The sequence below is a fragment of the Camelina sativa genome, chromosome 7, assembly GCF_000633955.1.
Source record: "Camelina sativa cultivar DH55 chromosome 7, Cs, whole genome shotgun sequence".
Taxonomy (NCBI): Eukaryota; Viridiplantae; Streptophyta; class Magnoliopsida; order Brassicales; family Brassicaceae; genus Camelina; species Camelina sativa.
This window is the reverse complement of record NC_025691.1, coordinates 9131207-9155695: the sequence shown is the minus strand read 5'-3', so window position 1 is coordinate 9155695 and position 24489 is coordinate 9131207. Positions and strand designations below refer to the sequence as shown.

The 24489-nt window shown below is 33.9% G+C and overlaps 1 protein-coding gene and 1 long non-coding RNA gene across 2 annotated transcripts; one reads left to right on the top strand and one right to left on the bottom strand.

The window, feature by feature from the left end:
* Positions 9587 to 10288, bottom strand: LOC104700777. The gene is made up of 3 exons (XR_753645.2): positions 10249 to 10288; positions 10091 to 10169; positions 9587 to 9958 (listed from the first exon to the last, which is right to left on the bottom strand). It is a non-coding gene; the product is annotated as an uncharacterized LOC104700777 (long non-coding RNA).
* Positions 22658 to 24359, top strand: LOC104700776 (dnaJ homolog subfamily B member 1-like). The gene is made up of 2 exons (XM_010416359.1): positions 22658 to 23377; positions 23748 to 24359. The coding sequence occupies exons 1-2, from the start codon at positions 22659 to 22661 to the stop codon at positions 24199 to 24201; spliced, it is 1173 nt and encodes a 390-aa protein (XP_010414661.1). The 5' UTR covers position 22658; the 3' UTR covers positions 24202 to 24359.

Below are 24489 nucleotides of genomic sequence, written 5' to 3'. Positions count from 1 at the left end.
TCCCTCCGGTTTGGGCAACCAACCTTGGAATTCTTTTCTAATTAAGTTTGGTTGACAAAAAAAAGTCAAAAAACAAGTATCAGAGAACCATTCAACTTAATCTTTCGTTCTATACAACATCCATTACGTTCTCGCAACCTAGCAGAGATTGTAACGATTATGACATTTTATGATTAATAAGATGAGTATTTGTTTATTGGACTTGTGTTGTCTAGGAAAAGGAAATAGCTTGAGGTTTCTATAAATGGAAAGTTTTAATAAATATAAAGTTTCTAAAAAGAGAAATTTTTATGGGAGTTAGAACTTCGCTATTTTTGGAGAGTGTTGTGATCTTTGTGGTGATCCTTCGGGATGTTTGCATGGATGACTGTCTTTTTGTACCCAAGCAGTCTTGGTGACACTTGTTAGTGGTATCGGTCTTTGTGACGTTTGTACCTAGCAGTGGTCTTGGTGACACTTATCAGTAGTAGTGGTATGGGTGATGTTGGATGCATTGGTGGCGGTCTTAGTGACGCTGGATACCATGGTGGCGGTCCCGGTGACGTTTGTTTGGTCTTGGTGGCAGTCCTTTTGGGCATTTGTTTTGCCTTGGTGGCAGTCCTTTTCGACATTTGTGTGGGGTTGGTGACGGTCTTGCAGGACATTTTTGTGGTCTTTATGACATTTGTGTGGCCTTATAGAAGGTCCTTTGGTGATTTTTGGCCGTAGGGCATTGCGGCGTTCCTGCAAGCCATACAAGTAGTTCTGGTCAGCGTGGTACTCGGTCGAGCTTAGAATTATTGATCTAGAGATATGAGATCTTGAACAACTCATGAGGGGACGAATAAGTTCTTAAGTACCGTTATCTCGAAGGAGTTTGTGACCTGAGGTTATAATTGGTATACCAACTTCAGGTGAAGATCTGAAGGCGTGCCGTAGGGTGATAGCCCAAGAGCAGGATTATACTTCTGGATATCGTAGCTTGAGGTCTGCGGCCAGATAGCGAGCTCATAAGACTTGATGTTTGAGACATGAGAGCGGGGGAGATGCATAAGTTGAGAGCGAATACTATCAAAGACGTGGGTTATTGGCCAGATGGAGTCCTCATGGATAAGGTGGAGGATGTGTGGGCCCTAGTGTTGGTTGCACAGGAGATTCTTGACTGTTGGTCATTGTGCTAGATTCGAGGGCGAATCTATGCTGGTGGGGGAGAATTGTAACACCCGTGAACCGGTTTATGGTTTTCCGGTAAGGATGTCGACCGGCACAGGTGTTGGTGTCGATCGACACCTAGTTATTCGGTTTGATTTAATTCTCCGGTTTGCGTGGTTGGTATAGGAAAACCCTAAGACTCGAGTTTATTAGAGAAAAATTCGAGTTCTCAGAATCTTTAGGCGCTTTCAATAGTTTCCAGAGAGAAAGAAGAGAACAAAAGTTCATGTGATGTGAGTGTTCTTGTACTTTCCGGAGGTTCTCTATGACTATTGGTGGAATTTTGTTAGCGGGAAGTGGGAATTTTAGGCTAAGGACGTATGGGAAGGTTGTTATGGTGCTAGCTTCGTCGTTTGGGGTTCAGTTTCTTTATATTCTAAAGGTCAGTGCATGACCATGTCTTATCTAAGCTAAGATCTCTGTTTATGTGATTTGTGTGTTGTGTGAATGATTTCTTTGGGTTTTTCTGTGCTTTTCGTGACTCATGTGGCTTAGATTTAACTTCTGGGAATGCCTTGGACGCGTATGAGGTGTTGGGAGGCAGAATTCGGAGCTGGATATCAAAGGAGATCGATGCTCGACTTCAGTGTCGGTCGTCACCAAGAGGGTGTCTGTCGACACCAATGCGAGAATGGCGCGAGGGCTTTGGTGAATGTTGGTCGACACCATGTGGAGGTTTTGGTCGACACTGCTAGAGTTTTCGTGGATTTCAAGCAGGTGTCGGTCGACACCAGTGTGATAGTGTTGGTTGACACCATTTGGTGTTGGTCGACACCTTCCTCACAGGCAACTGATGTTGTGATTTCTTTGTGTATCGTCTAGTTTGTTTGTTCTTTGTTGATTGTGTCATGTGGAAATCTTATTGTTTGTGTTTATATACCAGTAGATGGGAACGATTGCCTCACTAAGTATTTCTGGAATATACTTATGCATCTCTTTTGTGTTTCAGTGCAGGTAATGTGTTTTGTTGAATCAAGGCGATGAAGATGAGAATGTTCTAGAAACTCGGTTGTTTGTTCTATGTTTCTGTTAAGTTGCTAGAATGGAACGTTGTGTCTAGCACAGATGTTTGGTTGTTGGTTCTATAACATTGTTTTATACTTTTGGAAGTGATGGATCTTTGGATATTCATTATTCGTTTATTCGTCATTAAATTTATTGGTTTAATAATTTTTGGTTATCTGCTAGTTATATTAAACTAGATATTATATAGCGTATAAAAAAACGGATCGGATTATTTCAATTATACATTGGACAACAATTATTGTGTCATGGACATAATACTCAAGTTATAGACACAGAAATTAGTTATCCCATCAATATTTATCCCAACAATGATGATCAATTTTGCAATTTATTGGTTATCCACTTTCAAAATAAACTTTATACCAAATATATTTGGAAAGCAAAAATTATTGCTTGAAGTTCAGTTCCCAATGCATTACTTGTTCTTGAACATGTTGCTTGACCCAATCCAATATAAATTCCATGAATCACACATTGACCATCATTCTCTTAGAGGTGAGTTCATTTTAATCAAAGATCCATCATAGTTACACTTGCATCATAATTTTTTTTTTCAACCATTGAATCACAACATGCCGGCCTATTAACCTTCGTAAAGAGCAAGACATGATTCCTGGTGTGATGGTACCTTGTGCATTAAAGACTTATCATTTATCACTGCACTAATTTCATTTTGATAACTTTATGATAATATTTGTAGACGGCTCATAATAGAGGTTTCCCAAGTAAAGAATCAGGTCATCAGTGGGCTAAAATATTGTATGATTCTTTACTTGGGAGACCTCTATTATGAGCCGTCTACAAATATTATCATAAAGTTATCAAAATGAAATTAGTGCATTGGCAAATGATAATTTTTTAATGCACAAAGCACCATCACACCAAGAACCGTGTCCTGCTCTTTATGAAGGCTAATAGGCCGGCTGACCTGTTGTGATCTAATGATTGACAAAGAAAAAAATTATCAAAATGAAAATAATATGTTTGGAGAAAAACTAATATAGTATGATTTTCATAAGTTTTTTGGTTTTATATATCAAATAGTTTTTATTATTAATATCTTTTATCATTTTTTCTAGTTTTTTATTAAGGATATGCTCGTTTGAATCAAAATGGTAGTGACATAAGGACAACACTAATACACTCCAGTAGAATACATAAGTATATGTTCTGGTTTTTTTATATTTTAATATATAAAGTATGGTTTCAAAAGTTACTAATTCATAAGGTCATGACATGTGTCAAAATCTTATTATAATGTTGATTATTAAAATAATAATAATATTTTATTATTATTTTGTAAAAGTTACTCATTCATAAGATCGCGACATGTGTCAAAATTTTATTATATTGTAGATTATTAAAATAATGATAAAATCTTATTATTAAAATAATGATAAAATCTTATTATTATGTTTTAAATTATACAATTTTGTAATTCTAAAGAAAAAGGAATCGTCCAAACAAAAAATCCATAATTCAAAAACATAAAAGAAATGATACAGATAATTTTACAACAAAGATACACGTAGTTATCCTCAAGAAAATCCTAAAAAATCTAAAATAATTAAACTTATACAAAAAAATTATATGTTATATTAAATTCTTGGCCTAATCTTAAAAATAGAAAATTTAAAATATAAAGATATGTAATCTCTCATATCTTTGTCATATATATAGAGAGTAAGATGTCATTCCAATGTATCAAACTCAATTAGAATTTTCAAACATAAGCACTACAGATGGAAACCAAAACTGTGAAAATAACTAAAAGTCAAGATCATACAAATTGCTTTGGATAAAAAAAATCTCACACGATGCGTGGGTAAAATGAATATAATAATATATGTTTAGTTATTTTAAAAGACATTCAATAATAATTAACATTAATATTGTAACTAAGATATATTAACTTTTTTTGTCAAACAATTAAATAGATTAGCTCGAAAGATCCAATTGGTAAGAATATTGTTTACATAAGTTATATGAAGCGGTAGGAACTAAGATATATTAACTATAAACTAAAACCTAATAGATTTTATGAATAATTATCTAGAACTAAATTTTTATATTTAAAATTTATAAAATAGATCAAAAGAAACAAAGTACAATATTGATACACAAAATACGCATACTGAACAACATTTACTAATTTCAAAACATGAACAAAAAGTAGAAATGAAAGGTAAAAAAATGCGAAAGACCTTGTGTCTCTTCTAAAAGTGAGAATGTGTCATGTGCCTTAGACCTTCTTCATCTAGCCTTTTTACATATGCTCCAAAATTTTGACTTTACTTATCTATTTCAAAACCTACAAAAGTCACATAAAAGAGGAAAAAAAAAGATATTTTAGTTAAATAAAAATTGATATTACTAAATTTAAAAATTTATGTGAGAGGTAGAATATGATGTTTGATGAAGAATTTGTCTTGCTATTTATAGAGAAAATTGTTGTTGCGCGACTAAAAAGACATCAATTTTATGTATGAGTTTGCTATGCAAGGACTATCAATAAGAGTTAAGGCCAAAGTTTCAAAAAAGGTTGTTTTATTTTTGCTATGTCCAGTCTTTTCTCACGGACAATTATACGTAGCCCTCTCCAGAATCACTACAACTACAAACTTCAGATTCTTAAAGGGACACAAAACACTACGACAATAATGTTCCATAAAATATAGTCTACCAAGAAGTTTTCAAAAACATATGAGTTTCAGAGACAATTTCGACTTTGTTCTATTGCTTTGATTTACCATAATATTGCTTTCAATTTTTTTCTATTGGTAAAATTTTTTTAATGAGAAGGCAAATTTTCCTTATTTCTTTAAACAAAAATATACTTCTACGTTCTCCTTTTTCAGTTTGAAGTATGTAAGATTAATATGTTGACCCCAAAAAATGGAAGATTAATATATCTATCTTCTTCTTAAATAGGCTACATCATGGTGTGTCAAAAAAACTTCCATGAATACATTGAGAAATTTAACATTAATTGCTATCAAAAGATTTTGTGATGTTGGAAAAGGATCTTTAGTTTCATTGGTTGTTGGAGCAAGCCACTTTGAGATAGCTAAAAGACGTGAACATGTTCTCTCCACACAGGAGGAAGGAAGAGCCGAGGTTCTCTCAATGGTGGAGGAGGTTGGACACAAGGTTATCTCCCCAAGGGAGGAAGGTATGAGAGGTTGGACACAAGGTTATCTCCCAAGAGAGGAAGGCGGAGCCAAAGTTCTTTCTATGGTAGAGGAGGTTAAACGCAAAGTTCTCTCCATAAGGGAGAAGGGAAGAACCGAGGTTCTCTCCATGGTTAGTCATACACTATTGTGATGTACTTTATTTTTATTCGAAACAAAGAAACTATGCAAAGGTGAAAGTAAAGATACATATAATAGTTGGCTTAATTTGTTCATATTGACATTTTCTAGGTGGTGGTAAATAATATATTTGTAACATACATTATACCTAAAAAAAAAAAGTAGAGAGAGAGTCGCGTAGATCTCACTCGCGGCGATTTCTCTCACAAATCTCTTCCTCTTCTAAGCACGATCTCTTGCACCGACAATGGAGTTCTCCGTCGATTCCGACGACGACGAGGACTCCGAAGCTCATGGTTCTTCATCCGTAGTCTGCGACATCATCTCGGTGGAACAATCTGATCAAAATCAGGGGAGCTGTGGCAAGGAGAAGCATCTGCGAGATACCGACGGTAAGAGCTCTACCGACAGTGTAGCTACGCGGAGTGGAAGAAGGAGGTTTTCCAGGCAAGAAACGAGAGAGGAAGATGGTTAGGTCGGGCGATTCGAGATTCTAGAGGTTTCATGGGACTGTTGTACAGTGGGGGAGGTAGTCTGCAATATGGTGAGGCTAAGCCACCGTCCAAGGTCTTCGGATCTACTCCCTACTGCTTTGCTCTCTCACGACTGCACAAGGAAACTCCTCGACAAAGACAATATCGATTTTTTTCCTCCTTCTCAAAACAACTCTACGGTGGCGGGATGACAACGGATCCTGGATCACTATCTCTGTTCGACTCGCGCCGTCTAGGCTCACCGGAAGTCCTACTCCGGCGATTATCTGCTGTCCATTATCGGTGGCTGCAACTGTGTTTTTCAGTTGTAGATTAGGGTTCCATGTCGTCCGGATTAGTTTGGATTTCGTGAACCCGGGTCAGTTTTGTATAAGATGGTTTAGTTCGGTTTGATGTTTGTAGATTGGGCCTTCGGGATTCTGTATGGGCTTAACTCCGGAAATAGTCTATTAGGACACTAATTTCTAAAATTGCTTCTATCTTAACATTTTTGTGCCACATCTTTTTTGCAAACGATTCCCATTAATGCCCTTATATTTTGACAATTAATCAAATGTCATTAAGGTTAATTCGGTAATCATTGTAAATGGGTCGGTTATAAATTGAAATGTACAACCCGAAATCACAAATCGGATCCTCATTGATTATGTTAGTCAGTTTTTGTTTTTTCGGTTAGTGGTTTATATTAAGATTAAGATTTCAGTAAAATCAACATTAATTATCTCAGAGAAGTAAATTTGTTAAGATCTCACAATATAAATTACGCATGTAATGCTTTTTATTATCCAATCATCAGCTTCCAAAAATATTGCAACACAATTCCGAATTAATATTCTAAAATTAATGATTTGACAAAACAAAATCCCGAATTTATGTTAAAAATTTACCAAGCATATCTGTTTATTTGTTTTAATAAATACGTAATTAATAAATTAGCACCAAATATTACTAAAACTAACTTACAAAATTGAGATGTATTAGTTAAGATATATTTTTTATATTTCAAAAATAAATAACAATTAAGAAATATACAATTCAACTTATTAGGAAAAAAGATTATGCTTGAAATTGTGCTTCATCAACAATTCTAACAATATGATATGTTATTAACCCTATTAATTATTTGCATAAATCACCTACTTACTCTTATATAAATATTATCGAGATTTTAGGAAAATTAAAAACTTAAAATAAATAAAACTTTTAAAATAACACTTATGTTTATGCATAAATTCGAAAGTAATTTATAGCTAGAAACTAATTAATTATACCTAAGTTTCCTTATTGATTTTAGGGTGATTTTATATTCCTTGAAAACATCATTAATTTTATGCGCTAACAATAATTAGAACATCACAATTAAATATTAGTATTCTCAATTTGGCAAATTTTAATCAGGGATTTTATTTCAAAAGGAAATCCAATAAATACACTCACAATTATAGTAAGTAGCATATATTATTAATAAATATTCGTTAACTACCTTCTAAACGCGACCCAAAATACCAAAATCTTGATATCTTGATATATTTTAAACTTGCTCACCAAGATTATTTCTACTCACTCACATAAAACCGTAACATTAAATTAAAACACTATAATTACTTCTCATTTACAATAACTAATCACACCAAAGACCTAACTAGATAAACACAAGCAAAAAAAAGAGTGTAATATTTATCAATCGATATAGTATAGATCTAATATTGTATTATTGTTACATCTCATCAAAGAATGAGGATGAGGAGACTCATGATGTAGAAAAAACTGATTGATGTTAATGTCAAGATTGAGAAGAAGAAGTGATATTATACTTTGTTTTGTAGTTGTTTTTTTCAGTGTTTCATTGAATTTCACTTCTGATATTTTATTGGTTTTTTGGGTTTAAAGTTATTTGGTTTACTTACATTAGAAATAAAGCAAATTTTTCTGTCAATAATTTACAAAATTAAATAAGATAAACATGAATTTTATAATCTCATCTACCATCCTCTGTATTTCGGTCTCATCAAATCCTTCTCCAAACACGAGTAGTGCGTTCATTTGTGGATAAAATTTTACGGAAATATAACTCCTAAAAATAACACTCGTAACATATTTAAAAGCCCAATTGCAATGTTTATATGTAATATATATACAATATATAACCAACAAAAGGTTTATATAGCTTAACGTAACCATCAGATAGTGTTAACGTATACCTCGAAAACTATAAACACAGGTTATAGCTCTTTGCCTGTTATTTTCATAAGTATCTCCTAACTTGAATGTATAGTTCCCCTGAAAAAAGAAAAAGTTATAATGTAAGCAATACATGGTTATGTATGTGTACAACTATATTTATATGTTTTTTAACTGACCATTCTTTGAAAACTTTAAAATTCGGACTTTGACTAGAGAGAATAAAAAAAAAGAAGAAGGTCTGATTGCAAGTTTGCAAATTAGTGGCTCCTCAGTACATTTATTTATATTGGACTATTAAAATGCACAGTTCTGATATGTTTTTTTAGTTACAACAATGTGAGACATAGTAAAATTCAGCTTCCAGCATATGTAAGATTTTATAAAAGATTTGTCATATTAAATCTAAATTAACACTTTTATATGGCAATAAATCTTCTCAATATTTATGTAGTCTCTAGATAAATGGTTTTAAGAAAGTGAATAATTTTGTTTTAAAATGTAATTATAAATAATTGAAATTAATTAATTGTATTTGTAAAATTAAAAAAAAATTGTGACAAAGAGAGAAGTTTAACTATTTTCTCTCACAATATTCACTAAATTAAAAAGATTCTTCCACATATAGTTATTATCTTTTATAAAAATTAGAAATTAATTAAATATTTACAAAAATAATATTATAGTATATTAAATATCTTTATATAATCCAATTAAAAAAATATAATCTCAATAAATTTAATTTAATCATTTTAATTAATTATATTGTGATCACATATAATTAAATATATTCTGATTACGTGTAATATTATTTTCTGAAATATTTGAAATCACTTATAAGAAAATCTTTTTGTCAAAATTATACTTTATGTTTGCAGAGTAACGCTTGAGACATGAAATCTGGAACAAAAGAATGGAAAGAAATTGATCTCTTGAGGTGTTCTTTGTTTTGTTTTACATCAACTTCGACAACTTAAATTTTTGATTGATATGTCTACGCTTGAGATTGTCACCATTTGGTAGGGCACCAAGGAAAATGTTCATTTTGAAGTTAACATTGCCTGGTGGTGGTTGAAGAGTTTGAATATGAGATAGATGAGTATCTAACCGTATTTTTTATATTTATAAACTACAAATACAAGCACAACTAAAATTACATAAATTATATTTAATTTTTTTTTAACTATATATATTTAAATTATTAAGTTTTATAACTGTGTATGTAATTATAAACGTTCATATGTTGTTAATGTAACTTAAATAAATGTATTTTTCTGATTTTTTTTATGATTTAATATTTATTATTTTTCAACATATATCTTAACATAATTTTATAGATAATATTATATATATATATATATATATATATTGTTTTATGTTGTAAACGTCTAAACCGCCTAAAAATCGTCTAACTCTCAGAGTAGACGTTTAGGCGTTAGGTGTTAGGTCACCGCCCAAATAATGTCTAGCGCTAGTTGAAATACTGATTTATTAAGCACATGATCATTATTAAGCACATGATCATACCAGGCGTTAGATGTTGGGTCACCGCCCAGATAATATGTAGCCCTAGTTGGAAGACTGATTTATTAAGCACATGATCATTATTAAGCACATGATCACACCATGGGCACCTCTTTTCATTGTTTGGGTTATAAATCTCATCTACCTTCCTCTGTATTTCGGTCTCATCAAATCCTTCTCCAAACACGAGTAGTGCGTTCATTTGTGGATAAAATTTTACAGAAATAACTCCTAAAAAAATATTCGTAAACATATGTAAAATCCCAATTGCAATGTTTATATGTAATATATTAACAATATATAACTAACAAATGGTTTATATTAGCTTAACGTAACCAGCAAGCAGATAGTGTTAACGTATACCTCCAAAACTATAAACACAGGTTATAGCTCTTTGCCTGTTATCTTCATAAGTATCTCCTAACTTGAATGTATAGTTCCCCTGAAAAAAGAAAAAGTTATAATGTAACCAATACATGGTTATGTATGTGTAAAAATATATTTATATTTTTTTAACTAACCATTCTCTGAAAACTTTAAAATTCGGACTTTGACTAGAGGCGANAAAAAAAAAAAAAAAAAAAAAAAAAGGTCCGATTACAAGTTTGCAAATTAATGAGTGGCTCCTCGGTACATCTATTTATATTGGACTATTAAAATGCACAGTTTTGATATGTTTTTTTAGTTACAACAATGTGACACATAGTAAAATTCAGCTTCCAACATCTGTAGGATTTTATAAAGGATTTGTCTTATTAAATCTAAATTAACATTTTTATATGGCAATAAATCTTCTCAATATATATTTACTTAATCTCTAGATGAATGGTTTTAAGAAAGTGAATAATTTGTTTTAAAATGTAATTATATCTAATTGAAATTAATTAATTGTATTTGTAAAACTAAAAAAAAGTTGTGACAAAGAGAGAAGTTTAACTATTTTCTCTCACAATATTCACTAAATTAAAAAGATTATACCACATAAATTGAGTTATTATCTTTTCTAAAAATTAGAAATTAATTAAATATTTACAAAAAAAATAATATTATATATTAAATATCTTTATATAATCCAATTAAAAAAAAATATAATCTAAATAAATTTAATTTAATCATTTTAATTAATTATATTGTGCTTACATATAATTAAGGGCAATTAACAAAAATGTCACAAATTTAGGTTTTTGTTCTAAAGTTAGCACTGAGTCTTAAAAATTACAAAAATATCACAAAGTTAAAATGAAGAGAAAGAGTTTTGGGCTAACAAAAACTAGAGCCCAGTTTTATTTTTCTCCAAAAAAAATTCAAAGCCCAAGAGATCATTCTCGAAATCGACTTCTTCTTCATCTCCTTTCGTCGCCTCATTCCAAAAATCTGATACGGCGATTACCGGAGGCTTGCCGCTTTACCGACCTATCTCGTCGCTGCTATACTGTTGTCTCGCATTCTCACACTGTTTCCTATTCTCAGTATTTCAATCGCGACGACGCCTTATACACCATCTTCTCAAATTCTCCAAGAGATCTGATTCAACAAACTCGACTCGACTCACTTCGTCTCTTTGTGGCTGTAGTTAAAGGTAGCCACTATTCTCTCAAGATATTTCGTTTTAGGATTATTTTTCTTGACTTTATGTGTGTCTAATTTTGATTTTCCTAAACCCTAAATCAATTTGATGCAAAATTAAGTAAGATTCTTGTGAATTTCAGTTAAATTCTTGTTGTTTTTGAGTTTTTGTGGATTTCATGAAACAATATCTTGAAATTGTCGTGGGTTGTAGATTATTTCAGTTTTTAGGTTTCATTGCTTTTCTAATTTTGATTGTGTTATTCTCGGTTCGAAAATGATAGACCATTTTTGAGAGTGTGTTATGATTTTGAGTTTGTTATTCAGGAAGGATCGAATAAAAATAAGGGAGTAAAATAATTCATGATGGATTACACTTATATGATTTTGAGTGTGTATTTTTTTGGGTTCGAACAAGATAGACCATAAAATTATTTACTGATCTCAAATTTATATTGCAGGAAAATGGGTGATTCTTTTCCAACAAGTGTAAAACTGCCTAGGCTACAATTCGTGATAGGAGAGGAGCCAAAGTCAGAAATCAAAATGAACCAATTTCAAATGTACCACTACATCAAGACACTCAAAGGCATCCTCTATGATGATTTCAGGAGGATTAGTTATTCATTCTTAGGACCAATTCTGAAAATTAGCACAAGAGGTTTGACCATGTCAGGGAAGATGGTACACAGCGTGTTGTGCAGGAGCTTACACACATTGAAGGAAAATGAACTCTGGTTTCATTTTGGAGCACAACTTTTGAGATTCTCAATAAGAGAACTTCATATGGTTACTGGCCTAAAGGGCTCCGACTTGGATGGCAATTAAGATGATGTTGTTAACAACAAAGAGAGGCACTGATAACTCTCTAATCTACATGTTTTAAGCATCACTTTTTGTCCATATTTTGCATTGTTTCTATCACAACCTTAGCATTTTTAGGTCATTTACTGTAGGAATCCACATTTAGGCCATTTAGGGTGTTGCATTCTTGCATTTGCATAATTTGGATGAAAACAGGTGTTTAAGAGCCGAAAATGGAGAGAAACAAGGTTAAATCCGAGCATGTACCCGAAGGATCTATGGAGCAGGAAGAACAGTCTGAACGCCAACCCGATCGAAGAGGATCCAAGAACAGAAAGAACAATCCGAGGACCTACCCGAAGAGCAACCTGAGCATATCCTCGTGCACCCCATCGAGCAGACCCTCGGGCAGGACCGGGAAGCTAGGGTTAATCGGTTTCCATATATAAACCCCCCTCTTCTTCATCTCGCCCTAGCACGCCGCAGACCCTCAAACCAGAGAGCGAGAGCTTCTGAGAGAGATATATAGCGACTCAAACCCTTTTCCACTTTCCTTAGGATTTATTTTATATCTTTTTTGTTATTTCTTTAGATTTCTAATTTGTACTCTATTTTCTCTACTTTATCTTTCAATACAATGCAATTTTCGTTTATCTTTGTTTCTATGTCTTTTGCAATGATTTCCGAGTAGTGTAGTAAAGTTTCTAGGGATGGGATAGATGATTTTGTGTTCTTGATCAGTTAGGATATCTTAGTTTGATTGTTTATATTTTATAAATTCCCTTCTAGATTGGTGTTCTTAATGTTGTCAACAAACCGAGAGGGTGAGATTAGATCTAAGGTGTTTTACCACCGAGAGGTGTAGATGAAATGCTTGAATCAACCAATTTTAGAGATTTACTCACTTAGCCTAAGAGATTAGATGAGTAAGGGGTTTATTGACAATAATGAATCGGTTCTTAATGTATGCTTTTCTCCAACGAGAGTTGGGTAGGGGAGTGATCAAGGTTGATTGTTTTTATGACGAGAGTGTTTTAACGAGATTTTAGAGATTCATTGTCTAGTGAATATTTGCTTGAGGCATGTAAGACATATGTATTGGCCAGGAACACTTAGGAGTCGATTACCCCATCCTTAGAAGCTTTCGTATTTTAATTGCTTGCATTTTTATTTATCACCTGATCCATTACCCGAACAGGTACACGATCACCTGCTTCGAATAACCCCCCGGGTTGTTCATACGTTCCTTGTTTACTCGATCACCCCACCTGAACCTGTACTCGAATGCTTGCATCGAGTGCTTAGGTCGTGTGGTTCCTTGTTTATATTCTTTGCTTTTATTATTTTAGGATTGTTAGACAAAACCATTTATAGCTTGGCTTGACTTGCTTGCTTCGGATTGCATCCTATTTGCTAGCATAACAACCATTTAGATTGATAACCCTTTGTACTACAACTGCATAGGGAATTGATACCCTGGGTGAAAATTCTGTTATCAGGCACACTGTCGACGAGGTGGTAGAGATGCCTAAAAACACTGACAGCAACGAATCGAATAAAAGATTATGTCTTGCAATGTTGGTGCTTATTGAAAGCATATTCTTGCAAATGTACAAAGGTTGCAAGTTTCCTCAAACATACCTCAACATTGCAAAGGATTTTAATTCGATGATGAGTTACCCATGGGGGAGAGAGGCGTACAATATGCTGATTGGATCCATTAAGAAGAATGTCACATAACCGAAGAAGAATATTGTATCAAATTTACTGAAGCCGAAGTATGATTTACAAGGATTTCCATTGGCTTTTGTTATTTGGATCCTTGAATCTGTTCCACAACTACAAACGGCATATAGCAGACTGAGTGCAATGGAGAGACCAACTGCATTCTTATGTGAAAAATACACATACATAGGAAATCCATCAATTGCTCAGGTGGAAATCATTGAAGCATCAGATAATGTAAGTTATGCATCTGCTCTTAAACTTTCATGAAAGATTTATAGTTATTTGGGAAGCATTTATTGTAATTTGGGAATGTCATCCTAAATCAATTTACGTGGGTGCAGCTGAAGGTATTCTGCACTTTACCTTCAATACCAGAGGATCCAGAAGACACAGTTTCAATGGAAGACACTTATGATCAAGACCTAAATTTACTGGTTGAGCTAGTGGAGAAAGGTTACAGAATGACAGTCGATGATTGGAGCAAAGGAATGCTAGATATTGGAGAAGTGATGGAAGAAATGGTGATGAGATCATATCAGTTGCATCACAAGGAGAAATGTAAAGCATCATCTTCAGGAGAGTCACTTGTAGAAATGATAGACAAGCTTTCCAAAGTTGTCAAGGAGGTGTTTGACAAAACAAATCAACGTTTATCCAAAATAGAGGACGAGGTGAAAAAACTTGTTTCGGCAAAAGCAAATGATACTGTAAGGATATGTTTATCAATATTTCTAAATTTAGTAAATTTTTCTTGTAAGTAACAGTGACTATTTTCATTTTCTATTGCAGTGCAATAATGATGATTGGGATATCCCTCCATTTAACAGTTCTTTACCAACCCAACTAGATACCAGTCCTGTCACTGTTCCAATGACTCATAACGACAAAGATGAAATAAATGATGCAACCTAAACTGAAGAGATAACACAAAAGTTGGATTCAACTGCCGAGATAAAAATTCTAAGTTTGTAAGTTTTTAAACTTTTATTTTGAATATTCAGGAGATGGATAGGGATGGTGTGACACAGAAGATGTTCCTGAGATAGATAGGGATGGTGTGAATGGTGATGATTTAGAACAAAATCAAACCCAACCAGTTACTCAGAACGACAAGGGTGAAACAAATGATGAAACCCAAACGGAAGAGTTAACACAAAAGCTAGATTTGATTGCTGAGGTAAGGATTCAAAGTTTTTTAACTTGAATTTTGAATTTTAGATTGTGATTAAAGTTTCATAAAAGCGCTTTGGTAATTGTAGTGTGACATAGAAGATGTTCCTGAGATGGATAAAGATGGTGATGATTTAGAACACAATCAAACCCAGCCAGTTACTCAGAACGATAAGGGTGAAACAAATGATGAAACCCAAAACGAAGAGTTTTTTACTGCTGAGGTAAGGATTTTATGTTTTTAACTTGTATTTTAGATATTTAGAAAAGTCTTACAACCATGGTGCTAAAAGGTTTAAAAATGTTTTGGTAATGGTAGTGTGACAAAGAACATGTTCCTGAGATGGCTAAGGATGCTGTGAATGATGATGAAAACCATGATATGGAGAACAAATGGAGAACAGGACATGATGATGAACAGCTTTTGGATGTTATTGCAGTTAACTACAAGAACAAATGGAGAAAAGCACAAGTGCGAGCAGTTCTAGAAGAAGACATCCGTGTTTTTATCTATGACTCATTGGTCATACTTGATTTTAAAAAAGAAGAGGTACGGTACCTGTCAAAAGAAAAAGAAAGTGAAGATAATCCAAAAGAGAAGGTTGAAGAGGTGAATGAACTGCTAATAGAGGTAAATAAAACTATTGTTTAGAGTGACTTGTTTATTGACAATTATGTATATAAGGATCTAAATTAAATATTTGTTTGCAGAAAAACACCACCACAACTAAAGCTTGTTCTCCACATGGACCACATGTAAACTCATTACACAACTAAAGCTTGTTCTCCATTTGTTCTAATAAAGGTTCTAAAACGTTTTTTGCTTGTAGGGTGATGAGGAGAACCTTTTTTAGGAAGGTGATGATAGAAGAGAACCTTCCTCAGGAAGGTGATCACAAAAAAAATCATAATGTACCAGAAGGAGAAAGCCCAAATGATGGTGATGATGAAAAAGAAGACAAACAGAATCCACAAGAAGAGGGACCATCATTCGATCTTAAGTGTTTTAGTTCAACTGAGGTATGTCAATTTAATTCTGTTTTTGTTTGTTTTGTATATATCATTGCTGTTTTTTGTAAAAAGTACAAAGAAGACATTCATAAAAACGTTTCTTTTTTACATCTTGATTTCAGGAAAAAGGAAAAAAAAAAAAGCTGGATAAGAAAGATAAAATTGTTATTCCAAGAAAGAATCAAAGAGTTGATGGTGATGGAGAGAAGCAAAAATATGATGGTGATGGTGAGAAGCATGTTCCAAGGCGAAGCAATCGACTCACAACTCCATCATTTCCAACCATTACTCCATATAAAGCACCAAGAAACCCTGCCACATCTGCTATTCATCCAATGTTCAACCCTTTACTGTCTCCATCTTTCAATGACATTGAAGAATTAAATTCTTGGAAGAGCTCAAATATCAGACCAGGGTTAGTGTGATGTTTTAACAATTCTCGTCAACTTTTAAAAGTAAGTTTTTATCCAAGTATAAGAGAATGTTTTTTGATAATTTCAGGGTAATAACGGATACAGAACCATTAATCTCACATTGGATACATTTGCTGGGAAGACCAGAGATGAAATTGCAAGAAACGGTACTACTCACAAATTTTGTTTCGGTTTCTTTTGTGTTGGCTGGACTCATGAATCCTATCCTGAATGTCAGATTATCAAATATTATCGTGTCTATTTCTCCTAATACACTAAAAGTCTTTTTCTTCTTTTACATGTGGCGTATTGATACAGCTTTGGGATTACTTTGGTTGACAAGAAACCAGGATTCCATTTATTTTCACAACAAGAGACTTCTGAAATCAACCTTTATGAGGCCAGACTTCTTTTCAAATTTGAAAGTTGCATACTTTAATTTCAAGAAAGATAACTTTAAATCACAACATGTGTTTCCAAAAGAAGTCACTGATATTGTGAGTGGGAAGTTGCCTTTGGTTTGTCTTCCTACTAAGAAGTGGCAGGATCTCGACAGAGTTTATGGTATTGCCTATAACTCTACTTACAAACAGTTCATTGGTATGGAAATAAGCTTCAAGTCCAGGAAGATTACTGTTTTTGATTGTCAAACTCATGAGAGTAAAGGTGACTTGGTGAAAACTCATGTTATACCAATTGCAGGTAAGAACTTATTTGATTATGATGTGAATCTTATGCTTATGATATATTCCTGATAACTATTTGCGTGTATTTCAGAGATGATACCTTATCTCTTAGGCACTGAAAGAAACAGAGGAACAGTTGATATGACTCCATTTAAAGTCTTGTGCCCTAAAAGGTTCTTTCGTCGCATTAAGATTGATGCAAACTGTGGATTATTCATTCTTAAAATGGTGGAATGTCACTCAATGGACGTAGAAGAAATGATGAGTAGACTTCAAGAAGAGCTTTCAGAAGATATAAGAGCCAAGTTATGCTTTGATATCTATCATGATATCATACTTAAGAAGATTGAGATGTTTAGAGGTTGATTTTTGTTTTCAGATAGTAGACTTTTCTATGGATTTAAAAATTTACAATGGATTTATTGGAATCATATGTTGTGTGTTTTGGGATTATGATTTAAATGTTAAAGATACTTAGTAAATGGTGTATTTTGTGAAACTTTTCTTATTTTGGATGGTATTTGTACATATTACGGAAAGAATGAAAGTTATTTAGGAAGGTTTTAGAGAAAATCATGATGTCATTCCTCAAAAAAAAAAGAAAAAATAAGGATGGCATTCCTCAAATGCGCATCCAGGGGGTTCAAACCTTCGAAGTCGAGGAATTACAAGTGGGAGGGTAATCAGTAGGCCAAAGCCCGTTATTCGAGAATAATGTATACACTTTAATATATATCGTGAAATATTTAGGAAGGGATTAGAAAAAATAAGGATGACATTCCTCAAATGCGCATCCAGGGGGTTTGAACCCTCGACATCGGGAATTTGCAAGTGGGAGTGGAAGGGTAACCAGTAAACCAAAGCCTGTTATTCGAAAATTAGTTATAACCTTTAATATATATGGTGACACATTTCTAATGGGATTTAGGAAGGGATTAGAAAAAATAAGGATGGCATTCCTCAAATGCGCATCCAGGGGGTTTGAACCTTAGAAGCCGAGGAATTACAAGTGGGAGGGTAACCAGTAGGCCAAAGCCTGTTATTCAAAAATCATGTATACACTTTAATATATATCGTTAAATATTTAGGAATGGATTAGAAAAAATAAGGATGGCATTCCTCGAATGCGCATCCAGGGGGTTCAAACCTTTGAAGTCGAGGAATTACAAGTGGGAGGGTAACCAGTAGGCCAAAGCCTGTTATTCGAGAATTATGTATACACTCTAATATATATCGTGAAATATTTAGGAAAGGATTAGAAAAAATAAGGATGGTATTCCTCAAATGCGCATCCAGGGGGTTCGAACCTTCGAAGTCGAGGAATTACAAGTGGGAGGGTAACCAGTAGGCCAAAGCCTGTTATTCAAAAATTATGTATACACTTTAATATATATCGTAAAATATTTAGGAATGGATTAGAAAAAATAAGGATGGCATTCCTCGAATGCACATCCTGGGGATTCAAACCCTCGACATCGAGAATTTACAAGTGAGAGAGTAACCAATAGGCCAAAGTCTGTTATTCGGGAATTAGTTATAACCTTTAATATATATGGTGACACATTTATGATGGGATTTAGGAAGGGATTAGAAAAAATAAGGATGACATTCCTCAAATACGCATCTAGGGGGTTCGAACCTTCGACTCGGGAATTTACAAGTGGGAGAGTAACCAGTAGGCCAAAGCCTGTTATTCGGGGATTAGATATAAACTTTAAAATATATTGTGAAATATTTAGGAAGGGATTAGAAAAAAACATAATGATATTTAGGAAGGGCTTAGGGAAAATCATCATATTGGGTGAATTCAATATGCAATGTTTTTTACAGTAACATGTTGAGGTAAAAAAAAACACACAAAGAAAACACTCACACACACAAATAAAGATTTAGAAACACATTTGTTTAAAATTTATAATATTCAGGAAGGAATCCTTGAAACTCAGGATATCCTTCATAAAAATGACTCATTGCTATGAAGTTTACATCTGTAGACTGTAGAGTGTTCATGAATAAATCTAGTAACATTTATTATGTTATATTGGGAATCTGAATGTACTTTTATTATGTTCTTCATTACCACATCTGTTGCACTTATGACTTTGAGATTTAGAACCTGGTACACCAAACTCTCCAACTGATCTCTTTCTCTTTTTTGACGGTCTCCCACTCTTTATCATAGTTTGTGGTGGAGCACAGAAGTATTCAGCTACAGAATCTGGAAATACCCAATTCTTCACATTTCCACTTATATGAATGCTCTCAGCATATGCTTTAGCCCAAATATCTGTCAAATAGAAATGATCAACCAGTTTGTATTCATCTATGTTTGTACGCTTTGCAGAAGCAATGGCGTGAATGCAAGGAATCCTTTCAATGTCAAAGACGCAGCATGTACAAGTCTTGTTCTTTAGGTGAACAACAAACTTATTCTTATCATCTTTGACCTGAAACTCATGTTGATCCACTTGAAAAACATCTAGTTTCATTGCATTACTGAACCTTAATATTATCTCATCTGTAACATTTGATGTAGCATGCTTGTTGTGTTTGGCAGCTTTTTCCCGTCGCTCATGAAACCATGTTGTAAGGGTTATCCTGATTATCTCAAGAAGTGAAATCACTGGCAGCTCCCGAGGATCCTTTAACATAGAATTCAATGACTCAGCAATGTTGGCTGTCTTAATATTGTAGTGGTTAGATGGTGCATAACAACGAGCCCACTTCCTTAAATCAGCCTCTTCTAAATATTTGGCCAGTTTTGGATTAGAATTCTGTATATCCCTAAAAACACCTTCAAACTCATGAAACGTAAAAGCATTAGCTGATGATTCAACAAGAGGCAAGAAGCTTTAACTCTTGAACTTTAGTTTGATGTTGCTTTTGAGATGAAATTTGCAAATGCCATGATGGGATGCTGGATATAGTTTTGAGATTGCTTTTTCAATGGATTGAGCACGGTTAGAAACAAATACCAAATCCGATGCATCAGGGTTGATAGTGAGCAAACACCTAAAGAATCCATTCCATGCAATGTCATTTTCTGAATCAACAATAGCAAATGCTATCGGGTATAATGATAATCTCCATCTTGTGCAGTAGCTGCTAGCAAAGTTCCCTTATACATTCCTTTTAGGAATGTACCATCAACAGCAATCACTCTTCTCATTAAAGAAAAACCTCTAATCGACTGGCCAAATGTGATGAATACGTATTTGATTTTCTTCAAAGGATCCAACTCATGATAAGCAACTATTCCTGGAGTTTTTTCCCTTGCCATGTACAACCATTTCGCTAGATTTAAATAATTATCCTCAGCAGTGCCTCTAACCAAATTCTGACCTTCCTCTTTTGCTCTCCAGGCTTTTTTGTATGGTACGTATACTCCATGATCTTTTCTGACCAACTCCATAATCTGTTTTGGTTTGAGTCCAACTTTCTTTTCTCCATAGTTGTTGTAGTAAAAACTCCCAAGCAATTTTGCAGTTGCTTGTCTATGGTTGGCATTCCTGTGGGTTGTGTCACAATTGTGTTTATGACAATACTTCTTCTCCACAAAGAATTCAGATGATAGTAGCCTAGTCGTGCGCAATTTCCAACTGCATTTATCATAAACACATCCCAAAATAACTCTCGTTTTGTCTGACCATCGAACACTCAAACTTCCATTCAAGTGCCCAGTTTCTCTGCTTCAACATCAACTTTTCCTTGTTCTTGAAATATCTGTCCACATATATATCATCAGCCCCTCGAGTCGCATGTGAACTTACCATAGATATAGGAAGGAGATCTGGAGCAGGAACCAAATTCTCTAAATAAGATCCTATTCCTTTTTCAGCTGTTGAGATCTCTATATCATTATGTGTCGTAGAGACATCACTTCCAATAGACCGATCAAGTTCCTAGATAAATAAAAAGATTTGTAAATGAAAAATAACATTTACAAGTAACTATAGCTTTATTCTTGAACCGTTCCTAAGGGGCTCATCCTTAAAATTCTTGATATTCATCATTTTTGTGATTTAGGAAAGGTTTCCTAAATATATATGAATCTTGTCTAAAAACTTATATTAAGGAATTTAACCTTGTGTGTTTCATTTGCAGTCGTATGTGAACTTCCTGCAGGGATCAAAATAGGATCTCGAGCAGCAGGCAAAGCAAATGAATTATTGGTCTTTGCTTTTTCAGCAGTTGAGCATGTATCACCATGTGGCTTAGAAACTGAGATGTCACTACCAAATGATTGATCAAATTCCTACAAGAATAATTAAGTTATAAAACTATGAAGAATTAAGTATAAGAAATTTACAGTAAAAACAAAAGTAAGAGTCATGTACTTACCGATACACACAAACGTCCTATTTCAGGATTTTCTTGTATCTTTATGATGAAAGTTTACACTTGGCGGTCATTGTGAATGAAGATAGGAGGAGAATCTTCTACCATTAATTTCATCCTTGCAAGTTCATAGCTGAGTGAAATCTCTTCAACTAGACCATCAAGTACGAAATCTTCAAAAACAGTCTTAACTAAATTCTTGTATGTGATATTCTCAGCAACTTCACAAAGTGATCCACCTTTCTATGTATCGATGAAAAATCTCCAATGAAGTTTGTCATTAAGTTTCCACTCACCAAAAACAGAGTATATCTCCAACATACTTACACCATACCTATAGTTACATACACAACTTAGACAAACCTTCAAAAACATCATAGCACCAACCAGAATTCATATATATGCTACAACAAAAATGATGTTTTATTCTCTGTTCACTTAGACAAATATCAAGCTATTCTTTAGTTAATCAAACAGAAAAACTTACAATTACATCAGAGATGAATCTCTTGAATTTTGTGGATGGTGCATTCCTGAAAAAAAACACAATGAAGATCTCAGATCGGAAAATTCATCACAAAATTCACAAGCTTTGCCGGAGAGAAATGTAAGAGAGATCGGGTTTTGATTCTTTTTTAGTTTATTAAAATAATAATATTTCTCTCTATTAATTACTCAATATTAAAAAAATGCTAGTTTTGAAACATTTCAGCGTGTGTGCTCGTTTTGGAACAAAAACCCAAAGTAGTGTCATCCTAGAGTATTTTTTATAACTAAATATATTCTGATTATGTGTAATATTATTTTCAGAAATATTAGAAATCACTTATAAGAAAATCGTTTTGTCAAAATTATACTTTATGTTTGCTGTTATATATAAAAATTAAAAAATGTATTATTCACAACTTAGCAGAGTAACGCTTGAGACATGAAATCTGGAACAAAAGAATGAAAAGAAATTGATGTCTTGAGGTGTTCTTTGTTTTGCTTTACATCAACTTCGACAACTTAAAATTTTGATTGATATGTCTACGTACGCTTGAGATTGTCATCATTTGCTAGGGCACCAAGGAAAATGTTCATTTTGAAGTTAACATTACCCTAGTGGTGGTTGAAGAGTATGAATCTGAGATAGATGAGAGTATTTTTTTTATATTTATAAACTACAAATAACCTTACAACCTTACATAAGTCTCCCATTACATTATGCTTGTCATGTTTCTTCTTCTAACCTTACTTACATACACGCCACTCCTCTCTTCTTCATCTCCTTCATCACGCTTTCTCTTCTTATTTGATTTTTTCTCCTTAACTTTCTCCTTCTCATTCTCAACATATCCTCTTAAGTTACGTGAAAGATTTCGAACTATTCATATCAAAATGGGGGTTGATTACTACAACGTGCTCAACGTGAATCCAAGCGCAACCGAAGACGATCTAAAGAAATCGTACAGAAGGCTTGCAATGAAATGGCACCCTGACAAGAACCCAGCTTCAAACAAGAAAGAAGCTGAATCCAATTTCAAACAGATCTCTGAAGCTTACGATGTTTTAAGTGATCCTAACAAACGTCAGATCTACGATCAGTACGGTGAAGACGGACTCAAGTCTTCCGACGTACCTACCGCGTCAGAAACGGCGTCGTCTCAGCAAAGAAACTACTCTTCCGTTAACAATGCTGGATTCAGGTATTATCCACGTGATGCTGAAGATATTTTCGCTGAGTTTTTCGGTGCATCTGAGAAAGTCTTCGGCGGTGGTGGTGGTGGTGGGAGGTTCAAAAGTGCGGAGGCGGGAGGTCAGACAAATAGGAAAACTCCGGTGAATACGAAAGCTCCGGCGATTGAGAGTAAACTGGCTTGTACTCTAGAGGAATTGTATAAAGGTGGGAGAAGGAAGATGAAAATATCCCGCGTTGTACCTGATGGTTTTGGGTTAGTATTCTTTAACTCTCTCTCTTTTACTCATGATCTTGATGAGAACTCACCATTTGGATCCGTTAAATTCGTAATTCATGTGTAAATGTTAGCATTGACCACGGGGTTCAAAATTTATCATAGTTCCCCCGGCCCAAAGAGATTAGTCTTTGGGTTTAGGAAGCTTTTAGGATCACTCTTGAGTCATCGGAAAAAAATGGTGTATAAATATTTTATTGTTCTGTTTTTGTGATGAATCTTGAAAAATTAGTGATGTTAATATTGTTTGTGATCTTCCTTATTAGTTTTCTTGTTTGTATATTTGGTTTTTCTTAGGTTAGTTTGGTTCCTTGATTGTGTCAATCGCTTAAATATGATTTGATTGCAGAAAGTCAAAGCCAGTGGAAGAGATCTTGAAGATAGACATAACACCAGGATGGAAGAAAGGAACAAAGATAACATTCCCCGAGAAAGGAAACCAAGAACCCGGTGTAACTCCCGCGGATCTCATCTTTGTTATCGATGAGAAACCGCACTCGGTTTACAAAAGAGACGGTAATGATCTGATTGTAGATAAGAAAGTTACTCTTTTGGAGGCGTTGACAGGGATCACTATAAGCTTAACAACATTAGACGGGAAGAACCTCACTATCCCGGTTTTGGATATCGTTAAACCGGGTCAGGAGATAGTGGTTCCTAATGAAGGAATGCCCATCTCTAAAGAACATTCCAAGAGAGGAGATTTAAGGATCAACTTTGAGATTTGTTTCCCCTCGAGGCTAACATTGGAACAGAAGACAGATCTCAAGAGAGTTCTTGGTGGAAGCGATATTGGCAACTAAGTCAGAGATAATTTTGAATTCAAATGTCAATTCAGTGTGTACATATACAGAATTGATCGTTTTTTTATTTTCAATTTTGATCTCATTTCTTGATGGCGAAATTAGTAACAGAATTGATCTTTTTTTTTCGTAAACGCTCTCGATGATGTTATCCAATTCATCCTGATCCTTCAGAATCTTCTAGTAACCTTTGGTTTTTACCTTTTTTTCCCTTTTTTACCTTGATAGGAATAAATTTTATACCAATGTGTCTACCGCTTAAGAGATTAGAGTTTTTGTGCTCATGTC